At 35.1% G+C, this 18,398-nt stretch overlaps 1 protein-coding gene across 1 annotated transcript in view; it reads left to right on the forward strand.

The window, feature by feature from the left end:
• ULK4 (unc-51 like kinase 4) overlaps nt 1–18,398 on the forward strand; it is a 247,806-nt gene that overhangs the window by 33,251 nt on the left and 196,157 nt on the right. Inside the window, 2 exon segments of the mRNA XM_009321252.1 lie at nt 10,147–10,254; nt 14,661–14,744. Of these exon segments, the coding sequence (XP_009319527.1) occupies nt 10,147–10,254; nt 14,661–14,744 (192 nt within the window).

Below are 18,398 nucleotides of genomic sequence, written 5' to 3' on the forward strand. Positions count from 1 at the left end.
AAGAGGTTTCAAATGATTACAGGGATGGAGACAATGCTAAAATGATTGTCTAAATCATTGTCTAAATGCTGCTTTTTTTTTTTATGCTACCCCAATTTTCATAAAAACAACACATCAGAGTATAGAATTTTGTATGGTTGTGCATCATGGGACAGAAAGAGGTTAATTTGTAACGTGTTGTAGATTTAAATTAGATGTGTTCTTTCACTAGTATTTTTTTGGCATCATGGATAGACTTTGGTCTTTGCTTGTAACATCAATTTTTGTTGTTACTTTCACTAGCATACTGTGGTAAAATTTTGTGGAATATAAAATGAAAATTAAGGTAAATGTCAAAATGAATAGTTTGAAAATAGTATGTTTCTCTCACTTCTTAGATTGAAAAAGGTCTCGCACTTGCAAGTTAATCAAATCACAGACTAGTAACAGGAGAAAAGAATCCAGCCTTTTCCTCTAAAGCACATACTTGCTTGATTGACACAATTAGGCTACAGCATGTTTTTGTGATAGAAATTGCACACTGGTGGTAGCTGAAAAACCTAATTTCCTACTGCCTTCTGATTACAGCACTAAAAGACATTTAAACCAGGCTCAGTGTTATGAAAGATCAGTTGTATATCGGTTGTAGTCCTAGCTTTTTCTCTGAATAGCAGCACTTTCAGCTATTATCTGGGAAAAAAAATGTGATTTTAGTCTGAAACACATTTAAAAAATAATTCTGTAGAGAAGAAGGAAATTTCTAGCCAGATATTGTTTGGTCTGGTTTACATCTTCACTGAGCAGAATGAAGGAATTTGCAATAATCGATAAAGGGAAGTAACTTCAAAGGAAATTTATGGAAAATCCTGAGTCTGTAGATTTTTTTTTTTTTAAATATGAGAAATTCTATGTAGAATTAATCAATCTAAAATATCCTACATGGATATTTTATTGATGGACATTGGTCTTCAAGAGTGTCATCAGCATGGCTTCTAAATCAAGTGGATAACAAGCCCACTGCCTGGAAGCAGAAGATGGTGACTTAGAGTAACTTCACATAGAGTTATGAAAAGAATAAAAACCTAGAAACATGATATTCAGAAAAGGCAAGGATGAATGGTAGAAACCTGCGTATAATGATGATAGTTAAATACAGGGAAACAAAAAGGAAGAGAAGAAAGGAAGGGAAAAAAAAAAAGACAATGTCTTCTTTGCATGCTCCTGCCAAATCTTATTCTGTGAAGACTGGTTTCTAGTTCCAGTTTACATCTTTAGATGTAAACCAGCTCCAGCTGATTGCCACTGACCTCAGTTTTGAAGGCAGAAATCTTTCTAATTCAGGGACCCTTCACTTTTTGGACTCCTGAGCAATCTTTTTCATTCCTGCCCTTGGCAAAAACAAAAACAGAGTCTCTCTCCTGTTTGAAGCAAATATTTTTACCTGGTCCTTCCTGTCATTAAAAAGCTTCAAACGTAAGGGCTGGCGTGGAAATCAGATATGTTCATGAACATCTGCAACTGAGGTCATGTAATAATACATCTGTCATGACAGACAAGAAGAAATAACTTTCTTAAAAATAAAACAAAAACCAATAAACAGTCAAACCCCAAAGCTTGTAGACAGTTCTTTTAGATGCATTTTTGATTTGTTAGTAAACACAACAGATTTGTAAGTTAATTCCTACTATTTGTGTCTGATTGTATCCCTTTGGGATCTTGATTCATTCCAAAGCAGGTTGATGGAGCCTTCATTTGAGTTCGTGACATCTGGTTGGCTACTCTACTTGTCTGCTAAGACCTCTTCCTACAGCAGTTACGTAAAAGTTGAAAAGATAAAGAGTTTTTGTGATGAATCAATTTTGCTTTGTATTCCGCCTGGGAAAATGTCACACATCCATCTTATATTGCTCCCTAGAGGAGTTCTAGAGGAGTTATATTTCTGCAAAAATTGTGCGATATGTTGTACATTTGCTTATCTTTTTTTCTACATTCTGGACAACATTACTGCCATGTCCATAGTCTGATGGTCCGACTTCTCTTCTGTGTTCCTCAGTTCATGACCCAGTTTATTGTACTGAACACAAAATTTGCAAAACCTGAATATTTCACTGACTCAGACCCTTTCTTCTTGTATCTGCACCCCATAGAGTTTGACAAAGGTATCTGTGTCTGTCTTGCCACCCTACTCTTCAGTCAAGCCACTTGTTTATTGCAGGATATTTAACCAGCTTTCACTGAGGTGCAGTAGATCACAGGTACATGTGGATCCAACTCCTGATTAAGTACGGTTATCCCTTGTAATGTTTTAACTATTCATATTCTACTGAGAAGGGAGGTACGCAACATGCTTGAGATTTTCAGAGAAGGCTGGTCATCTTTTTTTTCATGCATCGTTTTAAAGATGAGTATTTGGTATAAATATTACTGTAGTTTCTTTTCTGGTTAGTGGCAATATAACCATGGCGTACTTTCTCAGCCTAGTGAGAGTGCTTTTCTCTAGGGAAAGTGAGATTGCTTCAGCATTACTTGCCCATGTTGCATGATGTGTGTGTACTCACAAGAAGAGGAACTGAAAAGTAATTTCCATTCTGCTTGAGGCATAGACAGTTTTTATCACTGTAAGGGTTTGCAGAATTACAATTAATGTTTTGATTTCCACTAATGCTTGCTTGCAGGCATACTAATAGATCAAAGATGGAGTAATATTGTAAATATATACATAGCCACTTTACATCTTAAGGTATAAAATACCTTCTCTTCTTGAATATGCTGTAATTTTCACTTCTGGACTCCTAAAACTGCAGGGAAACTTCTAGGTATAGCTTGAAATGGATGCTGCTACAGGTAATATATCAACTTCACACACTATTGTTGTAAATGAAGGTAATGACTATCTATCCAAATATGAATCTTTCTTCTTTCTTCTCTTGTTGCAACTATACTATATCCATCCAGTTTGACAGCTAGTGTAAAAGGTGTAGGTAGTTTATTAAATTTAAGATGCTTTTACCAGACAGTGTAGGACTTGCAGTTTATTTACTTCACTGAAAGCAAAAATGTAGACAGGTTGAAAAGAAAAAAATGTACTATAGGTAAGTAGGAGACTTTTTGTCAGACTGTGTAATTAAAATAAATTTGATTTTTCTGTTGTTCATTTTTCCAGGTAATGAAGTTTCTTTACCTAAAATTTATACCGCCCTTTAACGTTGAATCCAAGTCTTTGGGCAGATTTTTTTCAAGTCATATTTTTCCTTATGAAAGGATGAAAGTATATTTTAAATCTTGTGCAAATCACTATTGTCAAGATTAGAAGTTATCTGTGCACATGACAGCAGAAAACAGCTTGCTTTCCTCCTTTTTGGACATTTAAAATATGTTCTTAAATTTATATATTCATTAATACTTTCTATAACATTAAATGTATTTTATAAAAATATTTGTGTCTATATAATTATGCTTATAATATAGATGATGAATCACAACTTCCTGTTTCATAGCTTCTGTTGCAGAGGACACATGAAGATCTTCTTAAGTTTGGTTAATGGCACAGACACTCTGCCTGTTCAGTATGTGACATATTCTGTGAGCTCCCGTTTCCTGCACTTGTATAGTATTTGAGTACTTGAATGTGTTCAGTGAACAGAGGGAAGTCATAGGGTAAATGTTAGACTGTATGTTCTCTAGAGAAAAAGAGGCCATTATCTGATTATGGTGAATATAGATTTGTGTTTGAGAGACCATAAGCATTTAAGAATAGTGAGTATCCTGTACAATGTGTGGTAATTATTTAATCTTCAGTGCCTTCTGCCATAGTACCCCCATACAGTTCCATTAGTCTTTGGATTCTAGTAATTTAATTGTGCTTTTCTTGTTATGAATCTACTTAGAGTACTAAAATTAATGTTTAATGGACAAATTTATTGTAATATATGAAGATAATTAGTGTAAAAATTCGTGAAACTCATTCTTTTTCTCTTTAACAAAGATTTAACAATTTTATTGCAAGTCAGTCACTGATCTTATGGCTCAGATTTCTTCAGACAGATCTTCTCTCTTGTTTAATAAACCAGCTTTTTTTTTAAATGGAAACTTGCATGTATTGCAGTGTTGACTAGTTTTTTGGCAGTTTTTGTTAGTGCACAGGAAAGGAAATAACTTTTAGTTTAAATTTTGTTAGCTCAGTTTTACCACTTTTTCATTCAAATATGAGAAAAGAGTAGGAATTAGAATATCAGGAAAACAACTTACTCTTCTAATCACTTCTGAATAAAAATAATAACTAGGTCTGCTAGTCATAAAATCTTGATGGAGAGTGAGAAACAGTAATTTCTGTTCACCAATATCAAATACTGTTCTTTGATTTAATTTTCATTAAATTTAAATCTTAAATTCTTAATTTTAATGAACAACCAAAAAACCACAGAAGATGGATAATCTACCTGGTATATGTAATGATAATGAGAGGTTTTGAAAACTTCAATTGAGTAGTAAGGTAGCCAAACAGATCTTAGTACAAGTGAGTAAAGGAATAATTTACTAAATACAAAGTTTAATTCACGATTTTATTTAATAGAACATAGGATTCTGAGAATTTTATGACTGCATACATAAATGTATTTAGATAATAAATTGGTAAATTTTGATGACACGCTAACCATGCTTTGGGAAAATAAATATTACAGCTGCAAAACAAGATTAGTGTTGATAATCTTGCTGATATCAGAAAAATGATAATTTTGAACAGCCTGCCTTCATTCTCTATAGCAGATGTACAATTTGATTTGTATTTTCTTCATCAAGTCCTGCCTGCAAACAAACAAGCAATCTTAACTTAGGTATCATGATGATTTAATGTTCCTAGCTAATCTGCTAGGACTATTGTCTGCAGCTCGTGTTATCACACGGCTCATGAATTTTGTGTAGTCTAAATACTACTTCATGGTGTGTTCACCCTCAGTCTAAAGAGGCAAAGTTGAGAGGTGTTAACTGAATATGGATAATGACTGTTAATGCTACAGTGCTTGAGGTACTTCTAGTGGTATTGATTCCACAGTGAAAGTAGTTCTCAAAATATGTATTTAATCACAAAAGCAAGAGTAATTCTATTTAGTTATAGAAAGCAAATCTAATAAAGGAGAAAATGCTATCATTATGTATTCATCATTTAGTGCAGAATTGCACTTGAACCACCTTGACTACTGCTTTCTCAAGCTGATATATTAGAAGCTTTAAAACCTACTGATACATTTATTTCTTCACTTAAACATGAAAGTATAGCAGGCTATTTAAAGTTCCTTAATAACACCTGAGGAAATGTTCTGAAAGCCGTTAAAGAAAACAGTTAATAAACATAGCATTACATAAAAAAGGGGAGAAGGTCAAAGTTTGTTTAGTAGATCTTTTTGCTTTGATTTGAAGACTACATTTCCAGTTTTTATATGATTTCTCTGTACAAAGATTGGAGTTGTTATGAAGCTGTTAAGGTCAGAAGGTAAAGGAAAATCAAGGAAAGTTGAGGATAAAAACTCTTTAGTGCTCTGAGGAAGAAAAAGTGCTGTACTGCCAAATACATCTGTAAACTGTTTAAAAAAAAAAAAAAAGTACATTTTATAACTTTTAGGATTGGAAATGGTTGTTTCCTGGGATGTTTGTTAAACTCTGTAAACTCCCGATTTTTTTTTTTTTTTTTTTTTTTTAATTTTTTTTTTACTACCTGATTCACCTTTCAGTTCCCTATATGCTTTTGTGAGTGTCTGTGATGGGATTTTCACAGAATATTTTCTTGCAAAGTCTGCTAAAATGAGACTAATTTTCACAGATTTTTTTTTTTTTTAGTTTCTGAGGCTTTTGTGTCAATGTCTTGCCTCTTTCTATATAGATGCAAATGACAGTGAGGTTGGAGACTGGAATCTAGCCTTTACCTGCAAAAATATTATGACTTGCAAAAACATAAATTGCATTTAATATTAGCAAAGGATCTAGGAGACAAGAGTATTTGTTTACTGAGCAACTGATTTTATGCACCTATGAATTTGTCATTGTAAAAAAATTAAACCTTGTAATGAAAGCAGTTCAGAATTTAGCAACATCTACGAGTAGTTTTCCGATAAAGATCTCTAGAAGATGATGTCTTGCAGTAAATCTGAAGTGACTTATAAGATGCTGATAAGCATTGAGGCAGTTTCTTATATCAGGATATTCTGATATTTTGAACTGCAAGTCAGGGATGATAATGAATTTATCTCCTGTTTTTTCAAGATTACGTACATTTTTTTTTTTAATGGTCCTCTCCCAGGAAATAACAGAATTTTTGTCTCCTGCCTAGCATACCTCTCAGTTAAAATACTCTCTAAGTTACACTGTTTTGCTATGTGTTTGTTCTTTGTGGATAAAAACTTAAATTATGTTTTTACTTTTTTTTAATTGGTGGATATGTAGTGTACGTGTATTCCATCAAGGATTTAATAATGTATTACATACTTTTATTGGGGTGTATGCATAATGACAAATTTGCTATCTGCTTTGCAGTGATCAGCAACCAACGTATGTGTTTTGGCATTTATATGCATTGCTTTATACAGAATGAGATTTATGTTCAAAATCACCAATTTTCTTTAGCTTTCTGAAAAATACTCAGAGTAACACTTTCTCTTTAGCTGCTTCTTGCTTAATGACTAGATGGGACTGTGTTTTGCTCGGCCTTTTGAGGTAGCGGGAGGAGAGAGCGTGTTTTGAAAGTAGAGAGCCAGGACTATTTCAGATAACCTTTGCCTTTGGCCAAACACTTCTCATGATTTGTGAGAAAACCACAATGGTGGTGGCGGCTTTGTTTGGTGGTGGTGGTTTTTAATTATTTTTTCCTGTGCTACCCAAAGTAAAGAGCATGTGTCTCTAACACTGAAAAACTTTTCTGTTACATTCTTCAGTTACCACGCATCTCTTCAAAGGCTTGCCACATTAAATCCCTTTCAGAGGAAGGACTGTAGATTGTTTTGCTCTCCCCTTTGGGAGTAAGTACTGAAGTGACTTTGGCCCACGGTTTTCTAACAAGAGAAACTAAAATTCTTTGGGAGCTTTATTGTGGATTGTTCATATGGATGACAGTATCACCTTTCTATCACTCTAGATCAAACTCCTAACCTTATATACTTCCCTTAGTCTCCTTCTGCATCCCTGTTGTCCTTGCATCTACATCTGTTTCCTCAGCTTCAAGCTTCCCATTTCCCAAGCTTTTCCTGCCCATACATTTGTAACAGACAAGCTACACCACTTCCTTGGTTGTGTCCCGAAAATGTGTCTATCCCTGTTGTTTGCTTCTGAGCTGCATCAGTTCTTTGTCTAGCTAATAGCTACAGCACCAGAAGAAACTTTGGAAGCAAGATCTGCTGCTGTAGACACAATGCAGGTATATGAATGTGGCTATATTTTGTCATCCATCTTTATGCTGGCCCTTTTCCACTTCAGAAAAATGTGCAATGTGGCATTACAGTCAGCAATAGCATGTGTTCCATCTCTGTAGCCTCGTATTCAACCCAGGCTATAGTCTGTGTCCACAACTCGTCCCTGTCACATAATCTCCCATGCTTGAAGTGTGTTGGTTAAGAATGTGAAAGAGTTAGACAACACATAATGGCAAACAAATCACAGATTAACCACCACAATTTAACCAGATTTTGTGAACTGCCTGACTTTTCAGGGTCACCAAGTGAGGTGATTCCAGATTTTAAATGTACTATCTGAAATATTAGTCTCTGCTGTACACTGGGCTATATGAGTATTTCAGCTGTGTTGAAAACCAGTTATCTGAGCCATCTCTCATGCTTCACCTGAAAGGTTCTGTCTACTGTGAGTACTTTTTTCTGTTTAGGGAAAGCTTCTTAACAGAGGCAAAATTATGAAGCTTGTAAGTGTTAGGGTGGTGGGACTCAGTCAGCTGAAGTGAATTGAGCAGTTCCTTGAGTGTGCAATGAAACTGATGCTCAAGAGAGTTAGACTTGGATCCTCCAAAGAAGGAGAAAGGAGCCCACACTGGCGGGCCCATAATCGGAACTGAAAAATTCATATCTTTTTGTTGGATTAATTTGAGACCAGTCTGCAAGAATGGCTATCATGTTCTCCATTTAAACCCTATGCAAAGTCTGAGAATATCTTGGGAAACTGACTGCACAAAGTAAGTGGTTTCCCAGAACTGCTGCTGTTTAGACCCCTTGTGCCTGGGTTGAAGTGCTGCTTGTTTGTATTCAAATAGCACTGTAAATGTTGAGTTCCCTGAGATGAGTGATAGAAGTCTGTGCTCAGTGTTCTCTGTATACAGATAACACTAGCTCAACAGGGAAAAATACCAGAGAAATTTTTTTTTTCAGCTCATTAACTCTTCCCTATTGTTTACCCATGTTAAAAGTAGTTTTAAACTAGAAGAGAACAATAAGAAGTATTACAGTGAGCCAGTACTTATTTCATTATGATTTCATTAGTTAGATCCTTTGTTGCATAAACATTTGTGCTTCTTATCAGATATTTGTAGCATCATCAATACCTAAGACCTGGACTCAATGACTTTGGGGTAGGACTGTCCAGTTAGTCCTACTTTAAAATATTTTTAAACAAGTCCATTTTTAAAAAGTCCATTGTTTTCTACTAAAGCATAAAATAAACACATGAAATGTCTCAGTGATACTGCTGATAATGTTTTTGCTGTTTGAAGGGGAAAGGAAGAGTTCATAAGCAGAAGAATGAAATAAAATTCATGCTCCATTTGTTATACTAAAGGAGATCATAATATGATGGTTTCTATTGCCTTGTTTTCTGTGTAACAGTGAAATATGCAATAAGTATCGTAATTTGCCTGAGCTACTTTTTTTTTTTCCTGTTTCCATAGGGTAAGGTACTTTACAGCAATGCTTTCTCTGTTTAATTAAAAAAAAAAAGTAGCGCAAGCTACATCACACTTCACATTTAAAGTAAATAGAAAGTTGACTGTTTCCAAGGTTTAAAATGGAATAGTATGTGCAACATTACTGTTTTTTTAAGTACAAAGTACATAAAAATAACTTCAGATCTCACTTAGCGTATCAAGCAAACTGTTGGAAATCATTGACTTCACCAACAGTATCTGTTTACAGAGCTTATTTGCTGTATCTCATAAGCACTTAAAAAGTATTAGAACTAAATCCTTCCCAATAGTCAAAGGAACTACTTAAGGGACATAGGAAGTATGTTAAATCTGTATTTGCTGAACTGTCTTCTTTTCCTCCTCTTGCAAGGCATGAATGCTTTGGAGCCAGGGGGTAAATGTAGATCCATCTTTCTTAAATTAAAGAAACAACTGGCTTCTGTACTGCTTATATGCTTGGTACATAGTGGAGCACATTTGGATTTGGGGGAGCACACCCCAGCCAGCAGATAGCATGCTTTTTAATTTAACACGTGGTAGCTAAATCGTCCTTGGTTTCTTGAATGCGTCCAGCATTAAATGTTAGGTTGAAATCTGTTCCATATGTGTATGGGACAGTGATTTCTTACAAGATGAGTCATAATTTTCAATTTCCGTCCTCCCACTCCCTTTCCTCCTCCCTCTCCCTCTCCCTCCCTTCCTCTCTCTCTTTTTTTAATTTGTATTTTTTTAGATATATATATGCACTTTGCAAACAGAAACTATTGAGGTACAGAAAACTGAAATGATACGTCCAGTTCTCACACAGTGAGTTGCCAGTAAGCTCAGAGATCAGGAGACAAAACTTTAAGAGTTCCTATCTCCTGATTTAATATCTACACAGCATTGTTTGTTTTTGTTGTTTGTTCTTTTTGTAACCTGATGGTGAGGAGAACTTTTTGATCTTCTGATAGGAACATAGGAACAGCAAGTAGAGTTTTTTTTTCCTGGCAGATCTAATTCTGTTGTCCTGAGGGAAAGGGAAGAATGGATAGCTGCCAGTTTGTCACCTAGGCTATTTCCTTATTGCATTTTTCTCCATGTTGCATATATAATCTGTTTTGTAATTATTATTTTTTCTTGTCTTTCCATGCTTACTAAATCCTTTGCAAATGGCTCTTTAGCATAAATGAAGAGTGTATCAGTATTCCAGATAAAGCTTGTTGCCTTTAACAGTACATTTTGCTTGAGAAAAGATTATACATGTTGTTCTATGATGTAATTTTTTATTTCAGGCAATTATACTTTTAACTGAACTCATCAGAGAGAACTTCAGAAATAGCAAATTGAAACAATGCCTTTTACCAGCACTTGGGGAGCTTCTTTACCTCATAGCCAGTGAGGTAAGACTATCAAGTGATCCTTACAAATTTAGCAAATATGAAAAAAATTTCCCATGGAAAAGTAGACCAAAAAAGCAAATTACTTTATCATTTGTATCCTCAACAGTTTCCTGTCCTTGTATGTTCTGTGATACCTTTTCTACTTTAAGAAACATGTTAGTCCAATCATGTACTTCATCTGAGATAAATTAAATTGCATTCTTCAAGTATAGAGTTTTAACTTCATAAAACAATTTTATCAATCACCATAATGACTGCTGGCCTCCAAGTGGCAGATCTAAGTGTTAGAACATCTTAGCTAGAGACTTTGATTAAATAGGATGTATCAGTACAGCCTATGATATCAATAAATTAATATCTAGTCCATATTAGATCTTATCCTAGCATGGTTGGATTCACAATGCTGTGGAAAAGGAAATGGAATGATCCTGACTAATTTCAAAAGGAATTATGGTGATTCCTGACTAGAACTGATTTAAGCCTTCAGTCTAGAAATAGTAGATTCACATTAAAAATAAACAGAGGTTATTTGTAGAAAAGAAATACTATTAATAGTAGGAATTGAAGATGACAGCTCCTCTAAACCCTCACCTTTCTCTTCCCTTATTCAAAGAGTAAAATACTTTATTTTACTCATTAGAAATGAAGGTGACTTCAAACAGAAAAAGCCTAGCCCTAACTTCTCTGAAGCCTTTGTATTAACTGCATCATCTAATTGCTCTGAATGCTATCATGTTAGTTAGCAGTCTGTGAAGTCACTTGATAAAGTAATGAAAATACCAAATGGATCTGTATTTTGCTTACTGTAGTTATGGCTTTTTGATGAACTTCCATGTTTTATTGTCCTCATCCCCTAGCTCCTTTGCGTGTTCCACAAGATGAAATGGTTGCCTGGGTTTTTGTAGGTTAGCAAGCATCGTCCTTTTCTGGTTAGGCAATTGCCGAAATATCTATCAAACACACAGAGTCATGGAACTTGTTCTAACATTGAGAAATTATGTTATGGAAAATACATCCACAGTCACAGTTTATTTTTTATGTTTTAATACTTTCTCAGTCTTTCTCGGGGGAAAAAAAAATTGTACTTAGCATCATCAGACAGATTGCAAACTGTGTAATTTTTAACCACTAATAAAACCAAATAAACTTAAAACTCCAACTTGAAAATTATATTTGGCAAGAGTATTTTGCACTGCTTGATTTTATTTTGAAATTAAACTTTAGTGACTGAAACAAATCTGTTTACACTGGCTCTATAACAGCAAAATGATTTGCATGCACTGACCCTAATAGATTTTTTTTTCCCTGAAAATGTGAACTGACAAATTTGAGTCTGTATGTATTTATGAACTTCACAATGTTTGAAGCATGATAACTTGTATTTAAATGGCAACTCTGTCATGTTTCAAGAAGATCTATAATAATGGGTTGCATTGCTTTGAGTTATAACTAAGAAACTATTAAGAGAATAGGAAGAAATATTTGGAACTATTCTACGCATGAACTCAAGGCACTGTGTCTTGGTAAAATTTCAAAAATATCACTGTGATTTGTATGCTTGGAGACACTAACATTTTTTATTTTTTATTTAAATTTTTTAAGAAAAGCCCTTTATAAAGCTTTTCACTTCTCTATACTGTACCGACTTAACCTCAGAATACTGTAGTGTTGTAGGCATTTTGTTGCTCATTAAACTGCAGAACAGTAGTATTGAATGACCTTGCCAAGATCACACACCAAGTCAATGTTAGCATAATAAGATGAAACAAGAATGTTTATTGCCAATTTATATCTTTAAACAACAAAGCTTTATACCTTGACTAATTTAAGAATAAAATCATAACTGCATCTGACTAATTAGGAATTGTACACAAAATATTTTTATTTTTCTTTTTTTCCTTGTTTTCTTCCATTTTGCTGTTCAGCCTGCTTGATTGTTTTATCAAGCTGCCAAATATTTATCATTTAAACTGTAATTTTTTGGAGGACATGGCAGTTTTTCATCTGTTTGTTTATTCCCTCTGGGGTTTTGCTAAGTGTTTCTAGGTCCAACCACAATATTAATATTAAATAATGATAAAGATTATTTCTTTTTCATATGAACATTTGGTAAATCGTAAGTTATCAAACACTTAAAATTAAGTTCAGCTATCTAGGTGCAGCATGATTCATTAGGTTAAATACAGGATCACTGGTTGCACTTCTGTGGCTTAGAAAATACTGGGAAAAAGTCCAGATAATCATAGTGGTCCTCTGCAATCCTAAACTCTGATATTATGTGTGTACTTGCATATGGGATCTCATAAGTAAGATCTTACACTCCATTTCTGCACTTTTCTTCCAAACAGAAGCCAAGAGTAATGCACAAGTAGCATGAGCAGACCCCAGGGAGGATGTTCTGTTACTCTTAAGCGAGTTGCCTTGAGGGAAAACTTTCAAGTTCTATGTAATATTTCTATTCATTTCGTGCTGTTTGTGTTATTAGGGTGCAGAACCTGAAGTTTTAACAAAATCAACATGGGCTGTGAGCAAAAAGTGGGAACATCCCCCAGTGTTTGGTGATATATTTAAATTTATTATATGTCAAATTGTGTGGCTGTGTATAGGTAATTAAGAATGGTGCTAAGTTTCATACACCTTTTGCCCTTTTTTTTTTTTATTTCTAACTAGGGACTAAACCTTGCAGAAAATCATTAATCAGTCTGAAGAATGGAAGAACTATTAATGTTTCAGGACTGCACCATTTCTTAAGGCTTTTTATAGTACATTTAGTATGTATGGTTATAGAAAAACTTGACAGAATATCTGATTAAATTAGAGGAATAAAATGAGAAACAGACCCATGCCAGTTCCTGCATAGGCTGTCATTTTAACTCTGTCTTGTCTTCTGGTCTTGGCCTGCCTTTTCCAGGTGGAGAAGATTCCACTTTTGACTGTTAGAAAGTAACCTACCATCCTTTGAAACTTGGGCTGCATTTTCTTAAACTTATACACTAAGCCTTGGAAGGCAAACTGTGATCAAATGTCAATACGTTGTTACTCAGACAGGATGAAGGAGGTGGAATGTAGTAGATCTGATGTCTCGGTTGGATGTCAAACCACTTTTATTATTATTGTTTGTAAATTACTTCCAAGGAAAATTGTTCCATACCTCCTAATACAAAGTTAACAGAAATAAAGCTTAAAAAAATGGGACATTGAACAAACTCATTTTCTCTATTGATATATGTTGCAAGTAAAGTTTTGATTTATTTTCAATAAAGAAGGAAAATTAATTTTAGTAGGCAATTCAGGAAAAGTTTTTGCTGCTAATGTGCTATGTTTTAATTAAATGCCTGACATTATCACATCATGTATGTTGAATTAGTGTAGGCCACTCAGAAATCAGGAAATTCAGAAAGTATAATTTGTTTCTGCATCGCTAACCCCCACCTTGCCCATACTATGCTTTTTATTATAAAGTTAATTAGAATGCTAAAAGTAATTTCTTGAACTCTATTGATTATATTAGTAAATGTATAATTTCTGAAGGAATTGTTGCTTGTCATCCTTTGTCTACTTAATAAGACAAGCTACATGTTGATTTCATGGCAAATCATCTTCATACCATCCAATGCCTATTGTTTCTCACTTTCTTTCCCAAAAGAGGCTATTTTTCTCGCTTGCTAATATCTCTGTGTTACTAGCCTAGATATGGAAGTTGTTGTAGTTAAATCTTAATGATATCCAACTGTCCTCTTTTAAACTTGAAGTTTTACAGTAGGCTACTGGGGTGGGGGGGAAGTTGAGTTCATTAACTTCTAATGGAAGAATCAAACCCCTGATTCAACTAGCAGTGAATTAGCCTCCCTAACAGGGTGATTTCAAGGAAATATACATAAAGATCTTGAAGGTTACTTCATACAGTAAGTTTTATTAGACACTTTATATCTCCCTGCATGACTTTGAGTTTTTTTTTCCAAAGTAAGTTTACTTTTTTTTTTAGTTGCCAGACAAAAGTAATTTTGGTTGTTTGGTATAATTAAATCACATTTAAAGAGAAGCATTACTACTTTTAATAATCAGTTGTCTTTTTCTGTAGTAATCAAAATGATTGAGAAGAATGCAAGAATATCTTTTTGTGTGTGTGAATTAGAAGGAATCGATCAAACAGAAATATTAGGACAAATTCTGTTATGGATTTTGGGGGCTCTTTAAATGAGCTAAGAATATATCAATTTCTGTGCTGCACATGAAATAACTTTAAATAGTAATACTGTTCTGGAATGTAATATATTTTCTAGCATATGTTAATTTGAAATGTGTATAATATGAACCTTATTCAGAATATGTTACCCATTTTTTATGTAAATGAGATTATTGTGATTTTTTTGATTTAATCATTTGTGCCATTGGCTTCATTTCAGGAGGAAAAAAGGAAGCACCCCAGAGAATGCCGGGTTGTTCCCTTGGCTGCTTACACTGTTCTAATGAGGTGTCTTCGGGAAGGGGTAAGGCTCTTTCATTGTCCTCAATAGAATTTCTCCACTGTAATAACCCTTTAGGCATTGTGTGAGGATTGTAGCCTGCAGCACTGCAGTACCTTGTCAACCAAGTATTGCTCTTGAATTTAAATAATCATGATAAGACCATGACCTAAGCGGGAAATTAATGCAAAAATGCAGTGGTGTTCTCTGTACCTTCAACATTTATGTATTGCTGCTTGTTTTTTGGAAATGGGATGGTAAATATAAATTACTGTTAATAAATGTGGAATTTATTAATGCTGTGGCTTTCTTTTGAGAAATGTTCTGACAGTTTGTACTGTCCTCTTGGAATCTGATTTTCATACATCTTTCGTATATCTTTGAGCAAGATTTACTTTCTATTTTGAGGTGGCTGATATACAGTTTTTTGAAAACTACATTGTTATAATACTGGGTTGTTAGCATTTTTTTGAGGCCAAAGAGAAGTAATTAGTTTTATTCTCGTACATGTGCTATGCTATGTTCTTCATTTTTCTTGGTGATGACTTAGCTGTGTTAGAAGAAGGGAAGAAAAACATGCATATAGTTCCAATTTGTAAAATGAAAAAGAATTGAGTAGAGGGTTGGCATTTACTGTTTATATGAGACCATTTGACTTTATTTTTGCCCAAGGCAAAGCTCAAGGCAGAAAACATGTCAGAGGTTGCTGGAGGGGGGAAAGCAAGAGAAATATCTTTTTTCTTCTTTTTTTGAGATCTTTATTGCCTACAGATTGTGATTAATAGAGGAAGAGTCTAGATGCATTTTAACATCTTCAAACCTTCAGGTGATCAAGAACACACAACTGTGTTTGTATTGTGGACTATTTCCAGCTCATAATTAGAGTAAGATGTCATTCTAAGGCACATTAGTGAGAAGCTACTTAATTATAAATTTAGTAATGGAAGACTTGCTATTTCTGAATATTCAGTACAGAGAAACTAAATCAAGATATCCATAAGACACTAATTTATTCCTATAGAATAAAATCACTTCTTAGTCCTGAAACATGTCAAAATTTTCTTAATAATTTAACTTGATATAGTTTTCTTGAAAAAATAACACAAGAGAAATACATTTCCCATGCAATAGTTTGAATTTAAATTTACACTTAATTAAATTTAAGTTGTGTAGGCTAACCAAGCACAGCTGTGCATTTCTACAGTTTCTGTTTGTGAAGATGCTTGAGGTTTGTAATGGAGTTTAAGTATTCATGCTTGTTTGTGCAAGTACAGTGCAGATGTACTAATACAAATTGCTCTGTCTCAGTTGTAGCAGCCTCAACTTTCCAGAACAGCACCATTTGAAGAATCAGAAATATCCATAAATACGTAAAGTACTTCACAACATATGAAAATGGAGAGAGAAACTTACCACCCAGTGTTATTAACTTTTACAATTTCTTTTGCTACTTTTTTCCTCCACTGTTGTAGCAATCCTCTTCTTATCCTCCATAACTTTACCAGCCACCCAACTTTCTTGAAAATAGTTGCAGCATCTAAAACTAGGTAATTAAAATCATATTATTGTTAGACATCTGTTTGCAAGAGATTTTTTTTTTTTAAGGAAAAAATAATCAGATATAAAATAAGTTTTTGTGCCAGATATTTTAGATGGAGGAGTGAAGGAGGAATGAACAAAGATAGAAAAACAGAGAGAGAAAGATTTTAAAGTATTCAATTCAATTTATGGTGTCCTTTTTGCATATTTCTTTCAAAACATGTAAGAGTAGGACTACTGAAGCAGATGCATCCAGGATGATAGTATATCAGTCTCTTCAGTCTATCACATTATTTAGTGAAAAAGTAGATCTCACAGTCTTTAGCAGCAAAAGTTACACAAAAAAATCTGCTTAATGATTTTTTTATGAAAACATCTGTGTGGTGTCATGAAACTGACTTACAATAGAACCATATGTCTTAGAGGTTTGTGTTTTGTTTTTTGGTTTTTTTTTTTTTAAAACCTGTTTGAAGCTGTAAAACTGTAGAATACTTTAGGATGGAATGGACATCTGGAGGTCATCTAATCTAACCTCCTGCTCAAAGCAGGTCTAAATTGATGAGATTGCTCAGGGACATGTCTATTTGAATCTTGAACGTCTCTAAGAATGGCGATCCCACAACCTCTCTGGGCAACGCCTGGACCACCCTCATACTAGAAAACTTTCTCCTTGTATGTGATTGGAGTTTCCCATGTTAAAACTTGTGGCTATTGCCTCTTGTCCTATGGCCATGCACCTCTGAGAACATCGGTCTCCAATTTCTCTTTATCCTTTGTAGTTGTAGACAGCAATAAGATCTTCCCTGAACCTTCTTTTCTCAAGGTTGAACAGCTCTCTCAGCCTTTCCTCATATGTCATATGCTCCAGCCCTCTGACCAAAGAGATTCCTTTCTATGATGTGGATGTGACTGGCGCTGTGGATAAGGGGAGGGCAATGGATGTTGTATGCCTTGACTTTAGGAAGGCCTTTGACACACTCTCACATACATACCACCAAATTGGTGAGATATGGGCTGGATAAATGGAAGATAAGGTGGGCAGGAAAATTCGCTCAAGTGATCAGTGGTGCAAAGTCCAGCTGGCAGGCAATAACTAGCAGTGTCCCTCTGAGATCAATACTGTTTAATGCCTTCAGTAATGACCAGAGTGACCAACTGGAGTATATTCTCCAGTTGGGTAACACCAAATTGGTGCGGGGAGCAGCATCAATATGCTGGATGTCAGGACTGCTAGTCAGAAGGACTAGGACAGGCTGGAGAAGTGGGCTGACGGGAACCTCATGAAGCTCAACAAAAGTGAGAGCAAGGGCTTGCTTCTGGGATGGAATAACTGCCTGCAACAGTACAAGTTCCCTAGGAAGCAGCTCTGCAGAAGGGAACTTGGGGCTACCAATGAAAAGTTGAACACAAGCCAGCAGTGTGCCTTAACTTAGCAGCAAAGAAAGGCTACAGCAACACAGGCTGTATTAGCAAGACAATAGCCAACAGGTTCAGGAAAGTGATCCTTCCCCTCTGTTCAGCACTAATGAGACCACATCTGAAGTACTGTGTTCAGTTTTGGGCTCCCCAGTACAAGAAAGATGTTGACATTCGAGAGTGAGTCCAGCAGAGTGCTACCAAGATGATAACTGGAAGAAAAATCCCTAATGTTCAGAATCGCTTCTTAATTCATTGCCAGATATGTTGTTAAAGACCATGATTAACAGTATTGGCCCCAATATTGTCCCCAGTTGGAATAGAAAGTTCTAGCCGAACTTTGTACTGCTGATCACAACCCTCTGAGTCTGGTGGTCCAACCAGCTTTCTACATACCTTGTAGTCCACTTAAGACCAAGTCTTTGCTATTTGGTTAGATATAGGAAACCATCTGGAGAGCCTTGTTAAAGCTGAAGTAAGTTAAACCCACTGCTCTCTGTTAGTCCGCTGACCCAGTCATCTCATAATTGAAGCTTGTCACGTTGGTCAGGTGGGTTTCGCTCTTCATAAATCTGTTCTGTTACCAGTTGTCTTGCCCTTCATGTACCTGCAAATAAGTTCCAGGAGAATTTGCTCTGTATTTTTTCCAGGGACAGAGTTAGGGTTTCCTCTTCTTGCCCTTTGGAAGGTGGACATGCCCTTTGCTGCCCCCCTCCCCCCACC

This window comes from Pygoscelis adeliae, unplaced genomic scaffold (assembly GCF_000699105.1).
Source record: "Pygoscelis adeliae isolate BGI_AS28 unplaced genomic scaffold, ASM69910v1 Scaffold280, whole genome shotgun sequence".
In the NCBI taxonomy this organism is placed as follows: domain Eukaryota; kingdom Metazoa; phylum Chordata; class Aves; order Sphenisciformes; family Spheniscidae; genus Pygoscelis; species Pygoscelis adeliae.